At 44.8% G+C, this 21,374-nt stretch overlaps 1 protein-coding gene and 3 non-coding genes across 4 annotated transcripts; all 4 read right to left on the bottom strand.

The window, feature by feature from the left end:
- Nucleotides 1-16,939: 16,939 nt before the first annotated feature.
- LOC115121061 (large ribosomal subunit protein uL3-like) lies at nucleotides 16,940-20,737 on the bottom strand. Its single transcript, XM_065010376.1, has 8 exons — nucleotides 20,646-20,737; nucleotides 19,826-20,018; nucleotides 19,382-19,550; nucleotides 18,830-18,965; nucleotides 18,399-18,585; nucleotides 17,849-18,207; nucleotides 17,419-17,538; nucleotides 16,940-17,068 (listed from the first exon to the last, which is right to left on the bottom strand). Exons 1-6 carry the CDS (start codon nucleotides 20,646-20,648, stop codon nucleotides 17,927-17,929), a joined length of 969 nt encoding a protein of 322 aa, XP_064866448.1. The 5' UTR covers nucleotides 20,649-20,737; the 3' UTR covers nucleotides 16,940-17,068; nucleotides 17,419-17,538; nucleotides 17,849-17,926.
- LOC115121066 (small nucleolar RNA SNORA54) lies at nucleotides 17,154-17,284 on the bottom strand. The gene has a single exon (XR_003862265.2). It is a non-coding gene; the product is annotated as a small nucleolar RNA SNORA54 (small nucleolar RNA).
- On the bottom strand, nucleotides 18,288-18,376 carry LOC115121068 (small nucleolar RNA U83B). Its single transcript, XR_003862267.2, has one exon. It is a non-coding gene; the product is annotated as a small nucleolar RNA U83B (small nucleolar RNA).
- On the bottom strand, nucleotides 18,675-18,768 carry LOC135565000 (small nucleolar RNA U83B). Its single transcript, XR_010461327.1, has one exon. It is a non-coding gene; the product is annotated as a small nucleolar RNA U83B (small nucleolar RNA).
- Nucleotides 20,738-21,374: the final 637 nt, after the last annotated feature.

The raw sequence follows: 21,374 nt of genomic DNA, 5'->3' as shown, positions 1-21,374 counted from the left end.
TGGCTCATGAAGAGGGAGTAATATAGTGGTCTCTGTCCAGCATGGCTCATGAAGAGGGAGTAATATAGTGGTCTCTCTATCCAGCATGGCTCCAGCATGGCTCATGAAGAGGGAGTAATATAGTGGTCTCTCTATCCAGCATGGCTCATGAAGAGGGAGTAATATAGTGGTCTCTCTGTCCAGCATGGCTCATGAAGAGGGAGTAATATAGTGGTCTCTCTATCCAGCATGGCTCATGAAGAGGGAGTAATATAGTGGTTTCTATCCAGCATGGCTCATGAAGAGGGAGTAATATAGTGGTCTCTCTATCCGGCATGACTCATGAAGAGGGAGTAATATAGTGGTCTTTGTCCAGCATGGCTCATGAAGAGAGAGTAATATAGTGGTCTCTGTCCAGCATAGCTCATGAAGAGGGAGTAATATAGTGGTTTCTATCCAGCATGGCTAATGAAGAGGGAGTAATATAGTGGTCTATCTCCAGCATGGCTCATGAAGAGTAATATAGTGGTCTCTCTATCCAGCATGGCTCATGAAGAGGGAGTGGTCTCTCTCTCCAGCATGGCTCATGAAGAGGGAGTAATATAGTGGTCTCTCTATCCAGCATGGCTCATGAAGAGGGAGTAATATAGTGGTTTCTATCCAGCATGGCTCATGAAGAGGGAGTAATATAGTGGTCTCTGTCCAGCATGGCTCATGAAGAGAGAGTAATATAGTGGTCTCTGTCCAGCATGGCTCATGAAGAGGGAGTAATATAGTGGTCTCTCTATCCAGCATGGCTCATGAAGAGGGAGTAATATAGTGGTTTATATCCAGCATGGCTCATGAAGAGGGAGTAATATAGTGGTCTCTGTCCAGCATGGCTCATGAAGAGAGAGTAATATAGTGGTCTCTGTCCAGCATGGCTCATGAAGAGGGAGTAATATAGTGGTCTCTGTCCAGCATGGCTCATGAAGAGGGAGAAATATAGTGGTCTCTGTCCAGCATGGCTCATGAAGAGGGAGTAATATAGTGGTCTCTCTATCCAGCATGGCTCATGAAGAGGGAGTAATATAGTGGTCTCTCTCTCCAGCATGGCTCATGAAGAGGGAGTATTATAGTGGTCTCTCTATCCAGCATGGCTCATGAAGAGGGAGTAATATAGTGGTTTCTATCCAGCATGGCTCATGAAGAGGGAGTAATATAGTGGTCTCTGTCCAGCATGGCTCATGAAGAGAGAGTAATATAGTGGTCTCTGTCCAGCATGGCTCATGAAGAGGGAGTAATATAGTGGTCTCTGTCCAGCATGGCTCATGAAGAGGGAGAAATATAGTGGTCTCTGTCCAGCATGGCTCATGAAGAGAGAGTAATATAGTGGTCTCTGTCCAGCATGGCTCATGAAGAGGGAGTAATATAGTGGTCTCTCTATCCAGCATGACTCATGAAGAGAGAGTACTATAGTGGTCTCTGTCCAGCATGACTCATGAAGAGGGAGTAATATAGTGGTCTCTCTATCCAGCATGACTCATGAAGAGGGAGTAATATAGTGGTCTCTCTATCCAGCATGGCTCATGAAGAGGGAGTAATATAGTGGTCTCTCTATCCAGCATGGCTCATGAAGAGGGAGTAATATAGTGGTTTCTATCCAGCATGGCTCATGAAGAGGGAGTAATATAGTGGTCTCTATCCAGCATGGCTCATGAAGAGAGAGTAATATAGTGGTCTCTGTCCAGCATGGCTCATGAAGAGGGAGTAATATAGTGGTCTCTCTATCCAGCATGGCTCATGAAGAGGGAGTAATATAGTGGTCTCTGTCCAGCATGGCTCATGAAGAGGGAGTAATATAGTGGTCTCTCTATCCAGCATGACTCATGAAGAGAGAGTAATATAGTGGTCTCTGTCCAGCATGGCTCATGAAGAGGGAGTAATATAGTGGTCTCTCTATCCAGCATGGCTCATGAAGAGGGAGTAATATAGTGGTCTCTGTCCAGCATGGCTCATGAAGAGGGAGTAATATAGTGGTCTCTGTCCAGCATGGCTCATGAAGAGGGAGTAATATAGTGGTCTCTCTATCCAGCATGGCTCATGAAGAAGGAGTAATATAGTGGTTTCTCTCTCCAGCATGGCTCATGAAGAGGGAGTATTATAGTGGTCTCTCTATCCAGCATGGCTCATGAAGAGGGAGTAATATAGTGGTCTCTCTCCAGCATGGCTCATGAAGAGGGAGTATTATAGTGGTCTCTCTATCCAGCATGGCTCATGAAGAGGGAGTAATATAGTGGTTTCTATCCAGCATGGCTCATGAAGAGGGAGTAATATAGTGGTCTCTGTCCAGCATGGCTCATGAAGAGGGAGTAATATAGTGGTCTCTGTCCAGCATGGCTCATGAAGAGGGAGTAATATAGTGGTCTCTCTATCCAGCATGGCTCATGAAGAGGGAGTAATATAGTGGTCTCTCTCTCCAGCATGGCTCATGAAGAGGGAGTATTATAGTGGTCTCTCTATCCAGCATGGCTCATGAAGAGGGAGTAATATAGTGGTCTCTCTCTCCAGCATGGCTCATGAAGAGGGAGTAATATAGTGGTCTCTCTATCCAGCATGGCTCATGAAGAGGGAGTAATATAGTGGTTTCTATCCAGCATGGCTCATGAAGAGGGAGTAATATAGTGGTCTCTGTCCAGCATGGCTCATGAAGAGGGAGTAATATAGTGGTCTCTCTATCCAGCATGGCTCATGAAGAGGGAGTAATATAGTGGTCTCTGTCCAGCATGGCTCATGAAGAGGGAATAATATAGTGGTCTCTGTCCAGCATGGCTCATGAAGAGGGAGTAATATAGTGGTCTCTCTATCCAGCATGGCTCATCCAGCATGGCTCATGAAGAGGGAGTAATATAGTGGTCTCTCTATCCAGCATGGCTCATGAAGAGGGAGTAATATAGTGGTCTCTCTCCAGCATGGCTCATGAAGAGGGAGTATTATAGTGGTCTCTCTCTCCAGCATGGCTCATGAAGAGGGAGTATTATAGTGGTCTCTCTATCCAGCATGGCTCATGAAGAGGGAGTAATATAGTGGTCTCTCTCTCCAGCATGGCTCATGAAGAGGGAGTATTATAGTGGTCTCTCTATCCAGCATGGCTCATGAAGAGGGAGTAATATAGTGGTTTCTATCCAGCATGGCTCATGAAGAGGGAGTAATATAGTGGTCTCTGTCCAGCATGGCTCATGAAGAGGGAGTAATATAGTGGTCTCTCTATCCAGCATGGCTCATGAAGAGGGAGTAATATAGTGGTCTCTGTCCAGCATGGCTCATGAAGAGGGAATAATATAGTGGTCTCTGTCCAGCATGGCTCATGAAGAGGGAGTAATATAGTGGTCTCTCTATCCAGCATGGCTCATGAAGAAGGAGTAATATAGTGGTCTCTCTCTCCAGCATGGCTCATGAAGAGGGAGTATTATAGTGGTCTCTCTATCCAGCATGGCTCATGAAGAGGGAGTAATATAGTGGTCTCTCTCTCCAGCATGGCTCATGAAGAGGGAGTATTATAGTGGTCTCTCTATCCAGCATGGCTCATGAAGAGGGAGTAATATAGTGGTTTCTATCCAGCATGGCTCATGAAGAGGGAGTAATATAGTGGTCTCTCTATCCGGCATGACTCATGAAGAGGGAGTAATATAGTGGTCTCTCTATCCAGCATGGCTCATGAAGAGGGAGTAATATAGTGGTCTCTGTCCAGCATGGCTCATGAAGAGGGAGTAATATAGTGGTCTCTCTATCCAGCATGACTCATGACCTAGGATAGGATAAAGTAAAAGACCTAGATGCACTATTGTAAAGTGGCTGTTCCACTGGATGTCATAAGGTGAAAGCACCAATTTGTAAGTCGCTCTGGATAAGAGCGTCTGCTAAATGACTTAAATGTAATGTAAATGTAAATGTAATAGAGAGTAATATAGTGGTCTCTGTCCAGCATGGCTCATGAAGAGGGAGTAATATAGTGGTCTCTCTGTCCAGCATGGCTCATGAAGAGGGAGTAATATAGTGGTCTCTGTCCAGCATGGCTCATGAAGAGGGAGTAATTTAGTGGTCTCTCTATCCAGCATGGCTCATGAAGAAGGAGTAATATAGTGGTCTCTCTCTCCAGCATGGCTCATGAAGAGGGAGTATTATAGTGGTCTCTCTATCCAGCATGGCTCATGAAGAGGGAGTAATATAGTGGTCTCTCTCTCCAGCATGGCTCATGAAGAGGGAGTATTATAGTGGTCTCTCTATCCAGCATGGCTCATGAAGAGGGAGTAATATAGTGGTTTCTATCCAGCATGGCTCATGAAGAGGGAGTAATATAGTGGTCTCTCTATCCGGCATGACTCATGAAGAGGGAGTAATATAGTGGTCTCTCTATCCAGCATGGCTCATGAAGAGGGAGTAATATAGTGGTCTCTGTCCAGCATGGCTCATGAAGAGGGAGTAATATAGTGGTCTCTCTATCCAGCATGACTCATGAATAGAGAGTAATATAGTGGTCTCTGTCCAGCATGGCTCATGAAGAGGGAGTAATATAGTGGTCTCTCTATCCAGCATGGCTCATGAAGAGGGAGTAATATAGTGGTCTCTGTCCAGCATGGCTCATGAAGAGGGAGTAATATAGTGGTCTCTCTATCCAGCATGACTCATGAAGAGGGAGTAATATAGTGGTCTCTGTCCAGCATGGCTCATGAAGAGGGAGTAATATAGTGGTCTCTCTATCCAGCATGGCTCATGAAGAAGGAGTAATATAGTGGTCTCTCTCTCCAGCATGGCTCATGAAGAGGGAGTATTATAGTGGTCTCTCTATCCAGCATGGCTCATGAAGAGGGAGTAATATAGTGGTCTCTCTCTCCAGCATGGCTCATGAAGAGGGAGTATTATAGTGGTCTCTCTATCCAGCATGGCTCATGAAGAGGGAGTAATATAGTGGTTTCTATCCAGCATGGCTCATGAAGAGGGAGTAATATAGTGGTCTCTCTATCCGGCATGACTCATGAAGAGGGAGTAATATAGTGGTCTTTGTCCAGCATGGCTCATGAAGAGAGAGTAATATAGTGGTCTCTGTCCAGCATGGCTCATGAAGAGGGAGTAATATAGTGGTCTCTCTATCCAGCATGGCTCATGAAGAAGGAGTAATATAGTGGTCTCTCTCTCCAGCATGGCTCATGAAGAGGGAGTATTATAGTGGTCTCTCTATCCAGCATGGCTCATGAAGAGGGAGTAATATAGTGGTCTCTCTCTCCAGCATGGCTCATGAAGAGGGAGTATTATAGTGGTCTCTCTATCCAGCATGGCTCATGAAGAGGGAGTAATATAGTGGTTTCTCTATCCAGCATGGCTCATGAAGAGGGAGTAATATAGTGGTCTCTCTATCCGGCATGACTCATGAAGAGGGAGTAATATAGTGGTCTTTGTCATGGCTCCATGAAGAGTAATATAGTGGTCTCTGTCCAGCATAGCTCATGAAGAGGGAGTAATATAGTGGTTTCTATCCAGCATGGCTAATGAAGAGGGAGTAATATAGTGGTCTATCTCCAGCATGGCTCATGAAGAGGGAGTAATATAGTGGTCTCTCTATCCAGCATGGCTCATGAAGAGGGAGTAATATATTGGTCTCTCTCTCCAGCATGGCTCATGAAGAGAGAGTAATATAGTGGTCTCTCTATCCAGCATGGCTCATGAAGAGGGAGTAATATAGTGGTTTCTATCCAGCATGGCTCATGAAGAGGGAGTAATATAGTGGTCTCTGTCCAGCATGGCTCATGAAGAGAGAGTAATATAGTGGTCTCTGTCCAGCATGGCTCATGAAGAGGGAGTAATATAGTGGTCTCTCTATCCAGCATGGCTCATGAAGAGGGAGTAATATAGTGGTTTCTATCCAGCATGGCTCATGAAGAGGGAGTAATATAGTGGTCTCTGTCCAGCATGGCTCATGAAGAGGGAGTAATATAGTGGTCTCTGTCCAGCATGGCTCATGAAGAGGGAGTAATATAGTGGTCTCTGTCCAGCATGGCTCAGTGGTCTCTGTCCAAGTTCATGAAGAGGAGTAATATAGTGGTCTCTCCAGCATGGCTCAGTAATATAGTGGCTCCAGCATGACTCATGAAGAGGAGTAATATAGTGGTCTCTGTCCAGCATGGCTCATGAAGAGGGAGTAATATAGTGGTCTCTCTATCCAGCATGGCTCATGAAGAGGGAGTAATATAGTGGTCTCTGTCCAGCATGGCTCATGAAGAGGGAGTAATATAGTGGTCTCTGTCCAGCATGGCTCATGAAGAGGGAGTCAGCTGGTAATATAGTGGTCTCTGTCCAGCATGGCTCATGAAGAGGGAGTAATATAGTGGTCTCTATCCAGCATGGCTCATGAAGAGGGAGTAATATAGTGGTCTCTGGTCTCTGTCTAGCATGGCTCATGAAGAGGGAGTAATATAGTGGTCTCTGTCCAGCATGGCTCATGAAGAGGGAGTAATATAGTGGTCTCTGTCCAGCATGGCTCATGAAGAGGGAGTAATATAGTGGTCTCTGTCCAGCATGGCTCATGAAGAGGGAGTAATATAGTGGTCTCTCTGTCCAGCATGACTCATGAAATGGGTCTCCAGGAGAGCCAATGAAGAGTGTGGGATCAGCTCCCACACAGGCCAGTCAAAGCCCTTCTCTGTCCCATTACTCCAATGGTGGAACCAGTTTCCCCCTGATGCTCGGACAGCAGAGTCCCTTTTTATTATTGTATTTTACTACTAGCACTAACTTTGTGATCTCTGTGCAGTGTGGGAGCAATGAGCCATCTGCAATCTTTTTGGGCTCCAACTCTATTCAAATTAAAGGTTCAGCAGGTTCATGGGGAAAAGAAAAAGACCCCAAACTGTTTCTATTAGACAAAGTGCTGAGATCTTGATTCACTGTATTATCTGAGTTCACTGACAAAAGCTTCTCTCCATAAATTTGTCTAAGAATGTGTCCACGAAGCACTCTGAATGAATAGGGCTATTTTATGTACAGTATAGGCATTTTTATTTAGAATTCATAAAGAGCAGCCATTTTACAAGGCTGGATTACATAAAATCCTAAGTGGAGGAGAGGAGATACTGACATTACCATGAAGCCACATTGAGTCCTACTAGCCACACACACACACGTCAGTTTTTTATGTTTTGGGAATGGACGTTCTCCCTCTCTCTTCCATCTCTATCTCTGTCCCTCCCTCTCTCACTTCCTCCATCTTGTCTGGCTAACATGCACAATCTCTCATTTTCTGTCCCTCTGTGACTTACACACTCACATACTATCTCCTCCCTTCTCCAACCCGTCTTCCCCATTGACTTACACTTTGTTTTGTTCTTGCTATCACCATGCCTCTTCTTGCTTATATGCCCCTCTCCTCTACTTTCTCATCTCTTTCCTCTTCCAATAGCTCTCACTCTCTCTCTCTTCTGTTGTTTTAGCTTGCTCTCTCATGAATGCAGAACATCTCTCTCCCTCTTTCTCTCCTTCCCTCCTCATCCCTCCCTCTCTATTTATCTCTCTCTCTCTCTGTCTTAGAATGCAGGATATGTGATGAAAGGAGGGAAGTGCTGTTGACATCACTGAAATCTAATTGACAGTGTGGCGATGGTGTCCGTCCATACAAGAGTCCCAGCTCACTGCGGGGGAAGATGCATTTGTGGGCCACACTACTAATGAGCTCCTTACCACTGGATTCTCTGTGGCTTCAACAGCCATCCTCTCTTCATCCCTCTATCCCCGTCTCCCCATCCTGACAGCGGAGAGTTCAAGTCTGGAGTGGCTAGACGTGCCCTTGAAGAGTCAAGTCCTTTCTTGGCAGGCTAACAGAGTTGGACATTCCATGGGGACGTCATGGAGGGTTAACTCTCCGCGCCCACCGCAGTGAGAGGAGAGCAAGGCTCCGGCTACACAGCTCGCATCATAGGCTGGGTTTCCTATGCTCTGTCGCTGAAGGTTACAAAGTGTCATATCTGAAATGGAGCCAGAGGAGGGAGAGATTTCTCACACTCTAATTGTGTGTGTGATTCACTCTCTCTACCCTCCCTTTCGCTGTTTCTCCCCTCTCGTACTGTGTCAATATCTGCATTTTAGCATGCAAGAAATTTGCCTCTCACTCCGAGAGTGTCTCCCTCTATCCCTCCATTCCCTTATCTCTCTCTCCCTCACTCCCTCCCAGTGCTGTGTGATCAGGGAAGTGTGTGTGTGTGTGGGGGGGGGGGCGGGGGACATACTTTCTCCTTCTGGCTGGGAATATTAAGAGACCATCCTCTTCTCTGGGCTGTCTTTGTGTCTAAGTACAGCAGTCTCCAAGGTTACATAACCTCGCATCAAATCAACAATGACTTTTGTCTGACTTAAGCAGCCAGTGTCCTGGGACAGAGCACCCCATGGGACCGTCAGGCACGTCACCTGAAGACTCGCCTCTTATCCCCAACGAAAAGGCCACCGCAAGAGAAGGGCTCGGTTGAGCACGGCTGGAAACTGTTCAGCTGAAGAGTGACCCCACAAGGTTAGCTGTACAAGACAGTGAGAGAGAGAGAGAGAGAGAGAGAGAGAGAGAGAGAGAGAGAGAGAGAGAGAGAGAGAGAGAGAGAGAGAGATGGCCTCTTGTTTATGCTGACTAGAGAGTTGCTGACTGCGCTCACCTAGGTTATTTTGGGGTCAGAGAGAGGTGAGGCTACAGATAGCTAGGCATGGCTCCTCTACAAGACATGTACTTCCACAAAAACGTTTGAAACAGTAGTAGAAAAGAAACAGGTTCCTCATGAAGAAACAGTAGCAGAAAAGAAACAGGTTCCTCATGAAGAAACAGTAGCAGAAAAGAAATAGGTTCCTCATGAAGAAACAGTAGCAGAAAAGAAACAGGTTCCTGATGAAGAAACAGTAGCAGAAAAAAAACAGGTTCCTCATGAAGAAACGGTAGTTGAAAAGAAACAGGTTCCTCATAAAGAAACAGTAGCAGAAAAGAAACAGGTTCCTCATAAAGAAACAGTAGAACCACTAGACAGCATGACAGGGATTTTTTTTTAAAGCAGTGGAGGAAATGGGCCATGATATCCTACCCATCCTGCACTCTGGTGGTGAGAGGCAGTACTTCATGCAGGGAGGAAGGGCACTCCTGCTCCTATAAGCTTGGGGAAGAAAGGAAAGCTGTGTCCATGGGAACGGGCTTGGAATACTGATGCCACAGTGCAGGGGTGCATTGGAGCTGCAGTCTATTCTGGCAAGCTCAGGCTAAGGCCTTAGGTATTCTCATTACAGCTGTCCTCTAAATGTCTGAAGGCTATCATCAAATATTGCCTTTTTGTCAAAACTGGGCTTACAAGGTACTCCCTGGCACTATTATTCGATTGTGAATATCTTAAAGATAATAATACAACATTGATCAAATAGCAGCAGTGAAATAGTCTATCATCATGTCCACATTGCGTTTGTCACTAAGCTTGTCAAAGTCCCCAGTCAGTCCTTCTGGTCCCCATAAGGGATTGTATGATTTGTGACCCACTGCCTCTGATGTTGAAAGTAAAGAGACATTAGACTAAAATGCACCATGAACTCCTTCTTTTCCTCCACTGGTAACGGCCGTGGCAAAACTTGGAGGTGGTGTCGATGAACTTAAGGTCGATCTTCTCCAGGGCAAGATGGCTCGACTGCACCAACAGAGACTGAAAACAGAAGTGAAACAATATGACATTTTGCAACCACAGATGCCTTTCATTTACAGTGGGGAGAACAAGTATTTGATACACTGCCGATTTTGCAGGTTTTCCTACTTACAAAGCATGTAGAGGTCTGTAATTTTTATCATAGGTACACTTCAACTGTGAGAAACGGAATCTAAAACAAAAATCCAGAAAATCACATTGTATGATTTTTAAGTAATTAATTTGCATTTTATTGCATGACGTAAGTATTTGATACATCAAAAAAGCAGAACTTAATATTTGGTACAGAAACCTAATTTCTGGATTTTTGTTTTAGATTCCGTCTCTCACAGTTGAAGTGTACCTATGATAAAAATTACAGACCTCTACATGCTTTGTAAGTAGGAAAACCTGCAAAATCGGCAGTGTATCAAATACTTGTTCTCCCCACTGTATATAGGTGCATGATTTGTGATCCGCCATCTACTAATGAGATTCCATGTTTTATTCTTCAACTGTCTTCAACAGTTCATGTTTCAGCATGTTGAAATATTGTACTGTATCGTCCCTCTGTTACCTGCTGGATGAGGGACGGGGGAGTCAGGGCTTCCTTCAGACAGACAGACTCCTGACCATATCCTCTCCATGAGACCTGAGTATGAGGTCCTCCCTGATGGTCTGTCTCCCTGGCTGTCAGACTCCCTGCCATAGTGGCGCAGTCAGTTCCCTCACCCTGCAGGACAACACTGACTCTCTGCCAGCCTATCTGCCAGGCCCAGGCCAGGACACCCCTCACAAACCTACACACAGGCACACGAGCATGCACAAACACACACACTCACACAATGCTTGGCCCTCCTCTCTCCTTTCTCAGCATGCTCCCTGGCTAGATGGCTCCATTCCCACTACTAACAGCTGCTGCCTCAGACCTGGGGCCCGGACCCACTGTACTGGACTGCAGGTTCCACTGCTCCAGGCCCAAAGCCCCAGCCCAGTCCAGCCCAGGACAACAACAAACAACCTTATTCCTCTGACTGGCATTACAATTACATACCAGGTTATCTGAGACAAACCTACATAACACACCAGTTGAAAAAATAATAAAACATCATTACAGTAGAAGAGCAGAGGCAGGGCCTCCCGAGATTCTGGGTTTGAGTCCAGGTTCTGTAGCAGCCAGCCATGACTGGGAGACCCATGGGGCGGCACACAGCGCTGTCCGGGTTAGGAGAGGGTTTGGCCGGCAGGGATGTCCTTGTCCCTTCACACACTAGCGACTCCTGTGGTGGGCTGGGTGCAGTGCACGCTGACACGGTCACCGGGTGCACATGCAGTGTTTCTTCTGGCACATTGGTGTGGCTGGCTTCTGGGTTAAGTGGGCATTGTGTCAAGAAACAGTGTGGTGTGGTTGGTTTGTGTTTCAGAGGACACACAGCTCTTGACCTTTGCCTCTCCTGAGTCCGTACGGGAGTTGCAACAATGAGACAAGACTGTAACTACAGTGCCTTGCAAAAGTATTCATCCCCCTTGGTGTTTTTCCTATTTTGTTGCATTACAACCTGGATTTTTATTTGGATTTCATGTAATGGACATACACAAAATACTCAAAATTGGTGAAGTGAAATGAAAAAAATTACTTGTTTCAAAAAATTCTAAAAAATGTAAAACGGAAAAGTGGTGCGTGCATATGTATTCACCCCCTTTGCTATGAGGCCCCTAAATAAGATCTGGTGCAACCAATTACCTTCAGAAGTCACATAATTAGTTAAATAAAGTCCACCTGTGTGCAATCTAAGCGTCACATTATCTCAGTATATAACAACTGTTCTGAAAGGCCCCAGAGTCTGCAACACCACTAAGCGAGGGGCACCACCAAGGAAGCGGCACCATAAAGACCAAGGACCTCTCCAAACAGGTCAGCGACAAAGTTCTGGAGAGGTACAGATCAGGGTTGGGTTATAAAAATATAAGAAACGTTGAACATCCCACGGAGCGCCATTAAATCCATTATTAAGAAATTGAAATAATATGGCACCACAACAAACCTGCCAAGGCAAGGAGGGTATTAATCAGAGAGGCAACCAAGAGACCAAAGATAACCCTGAAGGAGCTGCAAAACTCCACAGAGGAGAGTGGAGTATCTGTCCATAGGACCACTTTAAGCCGTACACTCCACAGAGTTGGGCTTTACGAAAGAGTGTCCAGAAAAAATCCATTGCTAAAAGAAAAAATAAGTAAATACGTTTGGTGTTCGCCAAAAGACATGTGGAGACTCCCCAAACATATGGAAGAAGGTACTCTGGTCAGATGAGACTAACATTTAGCTTTTTGGCCATCAAGGAAAATGCTATGTCTGGCGCAAACCCAACACCTCTCATCACCCCAAGAATACCATCCCCACAGTGAAGCCTGGTGGTGGCAGCATCATGCTGTGGGGATGTTTTTCATCGACAGGGACTGGGAAACTGGTCCGAATTGAAGGAATGATGGATGGTGCTAAATACAGGGACATTCTTGGCATTCTGGTTTCAGTCTTCCAGAGAATTGAGATTGGGACTGAGGTTCACCTTCCAGCAGGACAATGACCCTAAGCATACTGCTAATGCAACACTTGAGTGGTTTAAGGGGAAACATGTAAATGCCTTGGAATGGCCTAGTCAAAGCACAGACCTCAATCCAATTGAGAATCTGTGGTATGACTTAACTTCTTGCGTCGAGCCATCCCGGATCCGGTATCGTGACTACAGCCTCAAGCTCATTACCATAACGCAACGTTAACTATTCATGAAAATCGCAAATGAAATGAAATTAATCTATTTGCTCTCAAGCTTATCCTTTTGTTAACAACACTGTCATCTCTGATTTTCAAAATATGCTTTTGAACCATAGCTAAACAAGCATTTTTGTAACAGTATTGATAGCCTAGCATTGGATTATGCCTCTATTTCAGCATGCAACATTTTCCACAAAAACCAGAAAAGCATTCAAATAAAATAATTTACCTTTGAAGAACTTCGGATGTTTTCAATGAGGAGACTCTCAGATAGCAAATGTTCAGTTTTTCCTGAAAGATTATTTGTTTAGGACAAATCGCTCCGTTTTCTGCGTCACATTTAGCTACGAAAAAAAAACCTGTATCCAGGATTGTGTAAATCTATCCGCAAGCTCATTAGCATAACACAACGTTAACTATTCATGAAAATCGCAAATGAAATGAAATTAATCTATTTGCTCTCAAGCTTAGCCTTTTGTTAACAACACTGTCATCTCAGATTTTCAAAATATGCTTTTGAACCATAGCTAAACAAGCATTTGTGTAAGAGTATTGATAGCCTAGCATTGCATTAAGCCTAGCATTCAGCATGCAACATTTTCCACAAAAACCAGAAAATAATTCAAATAAAATAATTTACCTTTGAAGAACTTCAGATGTCTTCAATGAGGAGACTCAGATAGCAAATGTTCCGTTTTTACAAAAAATATTATTTGTGTCGACTAATCGCTCCGTTTTGTTCATCACATTTGGGGAGGGAAAAAAGTATATATATATATATTAATATATATATATTAAGTCATTAAAACTTTTTCCCAAATTAACTCCATAATATCGACAGAAACATGGCAAACCGATGTTTAGAATCAATCCTCAAGGTGTTTTTCACATATCTATCGACGATAAAATCCATCGTGGCAGTTTACTTTCTCTTCTGAAGAAATGGAACGCGCATGGACCTACAGATTACGCACACAGGACACCGGGCGGGACACCAGGTAAATGTAGTCTCTTATGGTCAATCTTCAAATGATATGCCTACAAACACGTCACAATGCTGCAGACACCTCAGGGTATAGACAGAAACCGCAGGCTCATTCCTGGCGCATTCACAGCCATATAAGGAGACATTGGAACACAGCGCCTTCAGAATCTGGGGCATTTCCTGTATGAAACTTCATCTTGGTTTCGCCTGTTGCATTAGTTCTGGGGCACTCACAGATAATATCTTTGCAGTTTTGGAGACGTCAGAGTTTTGTCTTGCCAAGGCTGTCAATTCCATGCATAGTCGAGCATCTTTTCGTGACAAAATATTGCGCTTAAAACGGGCACGTCTTTTCATCCAATAATGACATAGCGCCCCCATAGGTTGAACAGGTTAAAGATTGCTGTACACCAGCGGAACCCATCCAACTTGAAGGAGCTGGAGCAGTTTTACCTTGAAGAATGGGCAAAAATCCCAGTGGCTAGATGTACCCCAAGAGACTTGCAGCTGTAATTGCTGCAAAAGGTGGCTCTACAAAGTATTGCCTTTGGGTGGGGGGGTGAATAGTTATGCCTGCTCAAGATTTCAGTTTTTTGTCTTATTTCTTGTTTGTTTCACAATAAAAAATACTTTGCATCTTCAAAGTGGTAGGCATGTTGTGTAAATGAAATGATAAAAACCCACAAAAAAATCAATGTTAATTCCATGTTTTAAGGCAACAAAATAGGAAAAATGCTAAGGGGGGTGAATAATTTAACACGCCACTGTACCAATTGGATACCATGAAATTGGGTAGAAAAAGGGGTAAAAAAATATATATATATCAGAGGCAGAAATGTGCTGTTTCATAATTGATAAAGCCCTGAGAAGGTACTTCAGAGCAGATGGAGAGATTCTTCCAGAAAGAGGCCATTACCTGAACAGTTGACCTCACCTCCATTAGAAAGGCAGGGAGTAATTAGTTCTGTATTTTACAGTGTTACTGGCAGATTTGGAGAAAGAAGTGATATTATGTATAAGAGTGCTGTAGGTGTTGGGACTGGACGTACTTGTGCTTGCGCTGCAGTGAGGGTCAGTGCCTCTGGAGGTTATTAATTACACAACACAGGCCATCTCCATGACTCTCCCTCCAGACACTGTATCACTTCTTTCAGTGGATGCATCATGTTCATATCACATTCTTTGGGATTTGTTTCCCCTCCTTGGACCTCAACGACGAGAAATGCTTCCGTTGGGGAAAGTTTTGAAAAACTGAAATGTGCTATTGTGTGAACAATGCTCCAAAGACTTAAAGTAGCACTCCAGTCTCATTCTCACCTCATTGAACACCTGATTTATTTAACAAAAGGCACATCTCAATAGGTGGTCCAGGTATGTCTGACACGGCACAAGTGGGGTTGTTCTCTATTGCTCTTCTATTGTTCCTCGAGCCAATGGACTTCCCATCAAACCAACTCCTTGAATGCCCTCCTCCTGGTAGTTTGCAGTTCTGTCTAAAAAACACTATTTTAATCAAAACATATTTGTTTACCCTTTACTGTGTGTACTTTACTGTCTTTATACTTGGGATATCACCTTAACAGGAAAAGTTTAAAAATCACTGGAGGACATCTTTAAGTTAATAGGAAATAAGGACCTTGAAAATCCTTCTGAAAATCAAATTTTTTGCAAAGGGTGCAGAATACTGTATTATGCAGAGATGTGTAGCAGGAGACGTGAGGGAAGTCTAAATGGAGTGCGAGGCCCTCAGGGTCCTCCTCATTACCTGCTGAAGTGGAGGTGAAAGCACTTTTGAGTAGAAGGCTTAATTGCTTAGGTGAGAGCTAGGTGAGCTCTGTACTGAAGCCAAATATGGGTAGAACACATGGACATACACAGAGTGTACAAAACATTAGGAACACCTGCTCTTACCATGACAGACTGACCAGGTGAAAGCTATGTTCCCTTATTGATGTAACTTGTTAAATCATTAAAAGATGATTTTTAAGCCTTGAGACAATTGAGACAAGAATTGTGTGTGTGCCATTTTGATAGTGAACGGGCACGACAAAATATTTAAGTGCCTTTGAACAGGGTATGGTAGTATGTGCCAGGCGCACCAATTTGTGTCAAGAACTGCAATGCTGCTGGGTTTTTACATGTTCAACAGTTTCCTGTGTGTATCAATAATGGTCCACCACCCAATGGACTTCCAGCCAACTGTTGGATAAACCTGTCAATAATCAACTGACTGGCTTTCTTGATGTTTATAGTATTCTCTCGGAGTATGCAATCTGGCTTCCGCTCAGGTTATGGGTGTGTCACCATTGCCCTTGATTCTAAGCAACATTGTGCTATTTTTACTTTGACTTGGCCAAAGCTTTTGATACGGTAGACCATTCCATTCTTGTGGGCCGGCTAAGGACTATTGGTGTCTCTGAGGGGTCTTTGGCCTGGTTTGCTAACTACCGCTCTCAAAGAGGGCAGTGTATAAAGTCAGAATCTCTGCTGTCTCAGCCACTGCCCGTCACCAAGGAAGTACCCCAAGGACGGTGCACTGTCCTCTCAGCACATAAATCTGCAGGTGTATGTAGGTTAAATCTAGACTTGGTTTCCTCTATCGTAATCACTCTTTCACCTCAGCTGCCAAACTAACCCTGACTCGGATGACCATCCTACCCCAGCTAGATTACAGAGAAGTAATTTATAGAGCGGCAGGCAAGGGTGCTCTCGGGTGGCTAGATGTTTACCATTCGGCCAGCAGAATTACCAATGCTCCTTATAGGACACTACTCTGTAAACCTGTCACAAGACCCACTGACTGATGCTTATTTATCAAACAGCCTTAGGCCTCACTCCCCCCTATCCGGGGTATCTACTGCAGCCCTCATCCTCCACATACAACACCCGTTCCGCCAGTGACATTGTGCCAAAATTGCCACAAGCGGAAACATCCCGACCCAACAAATTGAGGCTATTGAGGGCAAAAGGGTGTGCAACTCAATAGAAAGGTGTTAATGTTCTGTACACTTTGTATAGCCAGTTGTCTGAATGGAAAATGACTTGCATTTAGAAAGACGTGGCTGTATAATTTCACATTCATGCAATGGTCTAAATCTGACAAGGAATTTATCTAGACATACTATCATCCTGATTAGTGCACTCTGGACTGTAGTGTTCTTTCCCTTGAAAATCCAGCCTGCAGCAGTGGGCCATAACGCAATAGTCCAGTCAACTTTCTCAGTGTTGATGGAATAAGTGCCAGGATGTTACCCTGACCAAATTCACATTACGCACAAAAATGATTTTAGCAGAGCATTTATACAAAGTGCAAATCTTGCAGTTCAACTATGCAGACAGAGATTCACAACCCATCAATTAGCCTTGAACTGTACTAATTAACCACAGCTGGGGTTTCATTATTCACCGAGCTGTCATCTGCAGCTTCCCAATATGCTGACAGGCAGCGGTACAAGGCCACCAGTACTGCCCAATTTGCTGGGCCCACAGACCTCAGATTAAAGTGTGAGATTATGCATATAATAAGAAACGAAGAGCTTTTCACTTAGTTTTATTATTAAACAACTCCGCAGTGCAGCATGAGGACTCATACCACCAGACAGAGCTAGAGGATGACATTTAGGCAGTCTCTTCCTTGGCAATGCGGTCCTTCTTGAGTGGTCCCTGTAGACAAAAAGGACAAGTAGTTAGTGACAATGCATATACAGAGTTTAATAAGCAGCCTCTACGCCATCTGTGGCTCCAGGGGTGATGTTCCCAGAGAGTGAACAGGGAACAGCAAAAAAATGATGCCGCTCCCCTGCCTCACTGAAGTTCGATCTAGCACCTGAATGGAACCCAAATTCATACCAAGAGTGAACCAGGTTACGATAAGTGCACTATGGGCATAGGGGACTGAGCTGCAATGCCGGTTGTATGTGAACTAGTGGGTCCACTACATTGATCCAGGGGACTTGTGAAACAGAGTGAAGCCATTGGAAGAGACAAGTAGATGTCATGGAAACTGAACGCACCATGAACGCCTTCTTTTCCTCCACTGTCTGGAAGCGGCCGTGGCCAAACTTGGAGGTGGTGTCGATGAACTTGAGGTCGATCTTCTCCGTGGCACGACGGCTGGACTGTACCAACAGAGACTGAAAGCAGCATAGATTTTTTTTTTTTTTTTAAATATACAGATTAGTGATGCATTCCTTTAACGGGCCATACAGGACAACATTTAGCACATTGTCCATCTGGTATGAAACAAATGCCCTAAAGTCAATACACGCCAGAACTCTACATGCAACAGGGCCAGCACACTGCCATTAGTTTCATCGGCCCAGGGAGGGAACTACCCATATTTAATATGTACCTATTCAGTTCAGCCAACTTACAAGTACCTAAATGCCAACTGACAACGCATTGGAATAAGCATGCATAAGATGGAATTGTCTCTTTCCTCACCTTACGCAGGGTTAGCACCCTCTTCTTGACTCCAATTGTGCAGCCCTTCAGCATGACAAAGTCATTGGTCACCTCTCCTTAGTGGACGAAGCCACCCAAAGGGGTGATGCTCTTGTTGGACAGATCGTACTCGGTGGCGGCGTTGTTCTTCACCAGCTTGCCTTCCTTGGTGTGGTAGCCCTGGCCGATCTTGTAGATCTTCTTGTTGATCTCTGTGCGGTGGTGGTAGCCCTTCTGACCAGCACGGGCCACGGAGAAGGCCACACGGGAGGGATGCCAGGCACCGATACAGGCCACCTTACGCAGACCACGATGGGTCTTACGGGGGAGCTTCTTTGTGTGCCAACGGCTGGTGACACCTAAAGGGGAAATTTCAATGTTTAGTACACGAGGACTTGGCATGAATAACTGAAGCTTGGTTAACTAGTCATTAGTGGGTTGTGGTCTCAGAAGGCAGCATGAGGGGGAATGCATTCTCATGTGTGTCAGACGCCATGCCTGACGCAGTGTTCCGTGGTCTCACACACAAAGCCCTTCTTCAGACACATACCTTTGTATCCGTGACCCTTTGTGACACCGATGACGTCGATCATCTCATCCTGGGTGAAGACATTGGTGATGGGGATAGACTGCTCCAGCTTCTCACGGGCCCAGTCCACCTTGTCAGAGATGGAGCCTCCATTGAGCTGCACCTCCATCAGGTGGGACTTCTTCTGCCTCAGGGGCAGCAGCCTCATCTGGATGGGGAGGAGAGAGGCATGTGAGCCTGCTAGTCCTGGGACAAGTATAGCTAGTACAAACCATGTATTCAACCCAAAACAGGGGACATAGTCTCAGAAGGAAGGCAGCATGGAATGTATCCTCATGCGTGTCGGACGTCATGCCTGACGCTGTGTTCCGTGGTCTCGTCACAGACAAAGGGAGGTCTGATTGATTAAAACTGTGGCATTGCAGGGAGCGTATTCTATCCTGCTCACTCACCTGCGTGTGGGCGATGATGCGGACGACCTGGCAGTACTTCTTCATGGAGGCAAAGTCCTTCTCCAGCTGCTTCTTGCCCTCGTCATCCTGCCACTTCTTGCAGTACTTTGTGAAGGCCTTCTTCTTGGACTTGTACCTAAGAGCATGCAGCATGACCGGAGGGTAGGGGAGAAGAGGCACACGGGTTGGCACAGGTCCTTCATAACCCCAGGGGGCCAGCGGAAGAACACTGTACTCAGCTGCTCGCCCAGCCTTCACAGGGGCGAAGGGGGCAGTTACAGCTTCAGAAGGGTTTTCGGCTCATGACGCGGTTTCTAAGAAGCGCTTTCCACCGGCCAGAGGAGCCCGGAGCTCATCAGGCCACGAGGCACCCGAGCGGAGCTGCCACCAGGGGGGGCAACGGATGTTAAGACTCACTCACTGAAACACCACATCTTTTACATGTCGAGCAACATGCTTCAAAGCTCATTTAAACGTTATTACACACTATCCAACCAATAGTCAAAATGTTTGTTTAAATATCTATTATTTTTCACGTGTATAATGACTCACCAGTTCCTGTAGAAGCGACGCTTGCACTCATCACTGATGTGCTCAGCGAAGATGGTCTTGAAGGAACGCAGGCCACGGGGAGTCTCGACATAACCCACAACACCCACCACAACCATGGGAGGAGTCTCCACAATGGTCACAGCCTCAACCACTTCCTTCTTGTTCACCTCTGTAGGAAAATAGTCAGGTATGAAGGTTAGTAATACAGGAGTTCCACGATAGACTTAAATTGCATAATGTCAATGCTCAACGACTGCGCTCAGTGCTCGACATTCATCAAGGGTTAGACCCAATATGTCCGCCCGTCGAGGGGATCATCACAGGCAGAAAAAAAGAAACAGTAATGCTAGACCGAAACTAATATGACTTGGTTATGTATTCATAAATCTCACAGCAATATTCACCCAGTCAATTCAACAAAACAGAATGAAGCCAAATACTCACTTGAGCCAGGTCTGTCGACTTCACGCACGATGTGAGTCATGCCAGCCTTGTAGCCAAGGAAGGCAGTCAAGTGTACTGGCTTGCTGGGGTCATCCTTGGGGAAACTCTTCACCTTACCACGGTGACGTCTGCTCCTCTTACGGGGCAGGAAACCCAAGGATCCGTGGCGGGGAGCCGAAAATTTACGGTGGGACTGTGAAAAAAAAACGCAATTCAGCACATTGTCCACGAGGCATACAAAACTATATGAACGCACTTGAGTCAGTATGTCAGAACTCGACATTGGTTGGCCTCGTGCTGTTCCCGTTCATTCTGTCCGCCCGTCGAGGGACTAGTCACCAATATTCACGAAATAAATCCCAACTATGGACGTAAACAGAGTCTTGGAATAAACATGTGTAACGGTAGTCGTTAGATGTTCGGAGGACCTTGACTAGCTACTGTTGGGCGGGCTAATGGGTCAAGGCCTCAAGGTAAAGCCCGTTATAAAACAGTAGAAATGTAACTAGTACGTTGTCAGTTTTAAACCAGTTTGATTGTGAACTAACATTACAAAATGTCTATTTAAAATGTATTTGAGTAACGAAGCATGCTAGGCCTCAGCGTATCAGCCATTTTAACCTACCAGTATGCCAACGATTACTTCATACATTCATTCTGTAATAATCTAAGACAATGTTATTATGGTAAGGTCTAACATACAACTATTAATTACAGATAGACACATCTTACCTATTGACTTAGAGGGGGAACGTATAAGGTTTAAGAAGATGCAAAACGGGTTGAAACCACAAGTCTCAAATAAGAAAGACGAACTCACCATTTTGTCTCAGAGCCGATTGAAAAAGAGGCCTATGTAAGGGGGATGTTTGGTATTTATACAAGGACGTGACCCATCACGTGATTAACGTCGCCAACCAGCATCATGGCTCCGCCTTCCTTCTGTACAAACGCTTGCTTCAAAATCTAGAATTCCACTGTAACAGAAATGCATCAGCTAATAGATAAGGCAAAAGCTCTTGTGATTGGTGCAACACCTTCTTTATTTTACAACTGTCCATCTCAACTTGTTCTCAACTAGCCTACCTGGTTAAATAAAGGTGAAAAATAATAATTTTAAAACAGTAAAACCAGTCAGAGCATATAAAACATTCTATACATCCATGTAAAGTACACAAGAAATAATAAACACACAAATTGAAGATCAAGGCAACAACTCAGTTCAGTCCAGTAGCCTAGTTAGTAGAACTCCAGATCTTTCTGAAATGCTGAAAAAAATCTAATGAACGTTCTTCAAAAAAACTATATTGACTCAGCCCAGGTCTGAAATGGATCAACAGAAAACCTGCACACATTCAATCATGTAAAAATGTAAATAAAAAGTATGTCAACCCCTTTTAGATAGCATAGTCAATTTGCCAGCTGTTTTGTCTGAAGTATTTCATTTGATTGAATAACATGTACCAAATTAACTCATAAACCCAGTTCTCATCCTAGGGGAATGAGCCATGGTAACCCACCTACATGGTATTTATTCCCATCACAAAAA

The sequence above is a fragment of the Oncorhynchus nerka genome, linkage group LG26, assembly GCF_034236695.1.
Source record: "Oncorhynchus nerka isolate Pitt River linkage group LG26, Oner_Uvic_2.0, whole genome shotgun sequence".
NCBI classification, from domain to species: domain Eukaryota; kingdom Metazoa; phylum Chordata; class Actinopteri; order Salmoniformes; family Salmonidae; genus Oncorhynchus; species Oncorhynchus nerka.
Note: the sequence above shows the minus strand (reverse complement) of the source record. Positions and strands in the feature narration are given on the sequence as shown.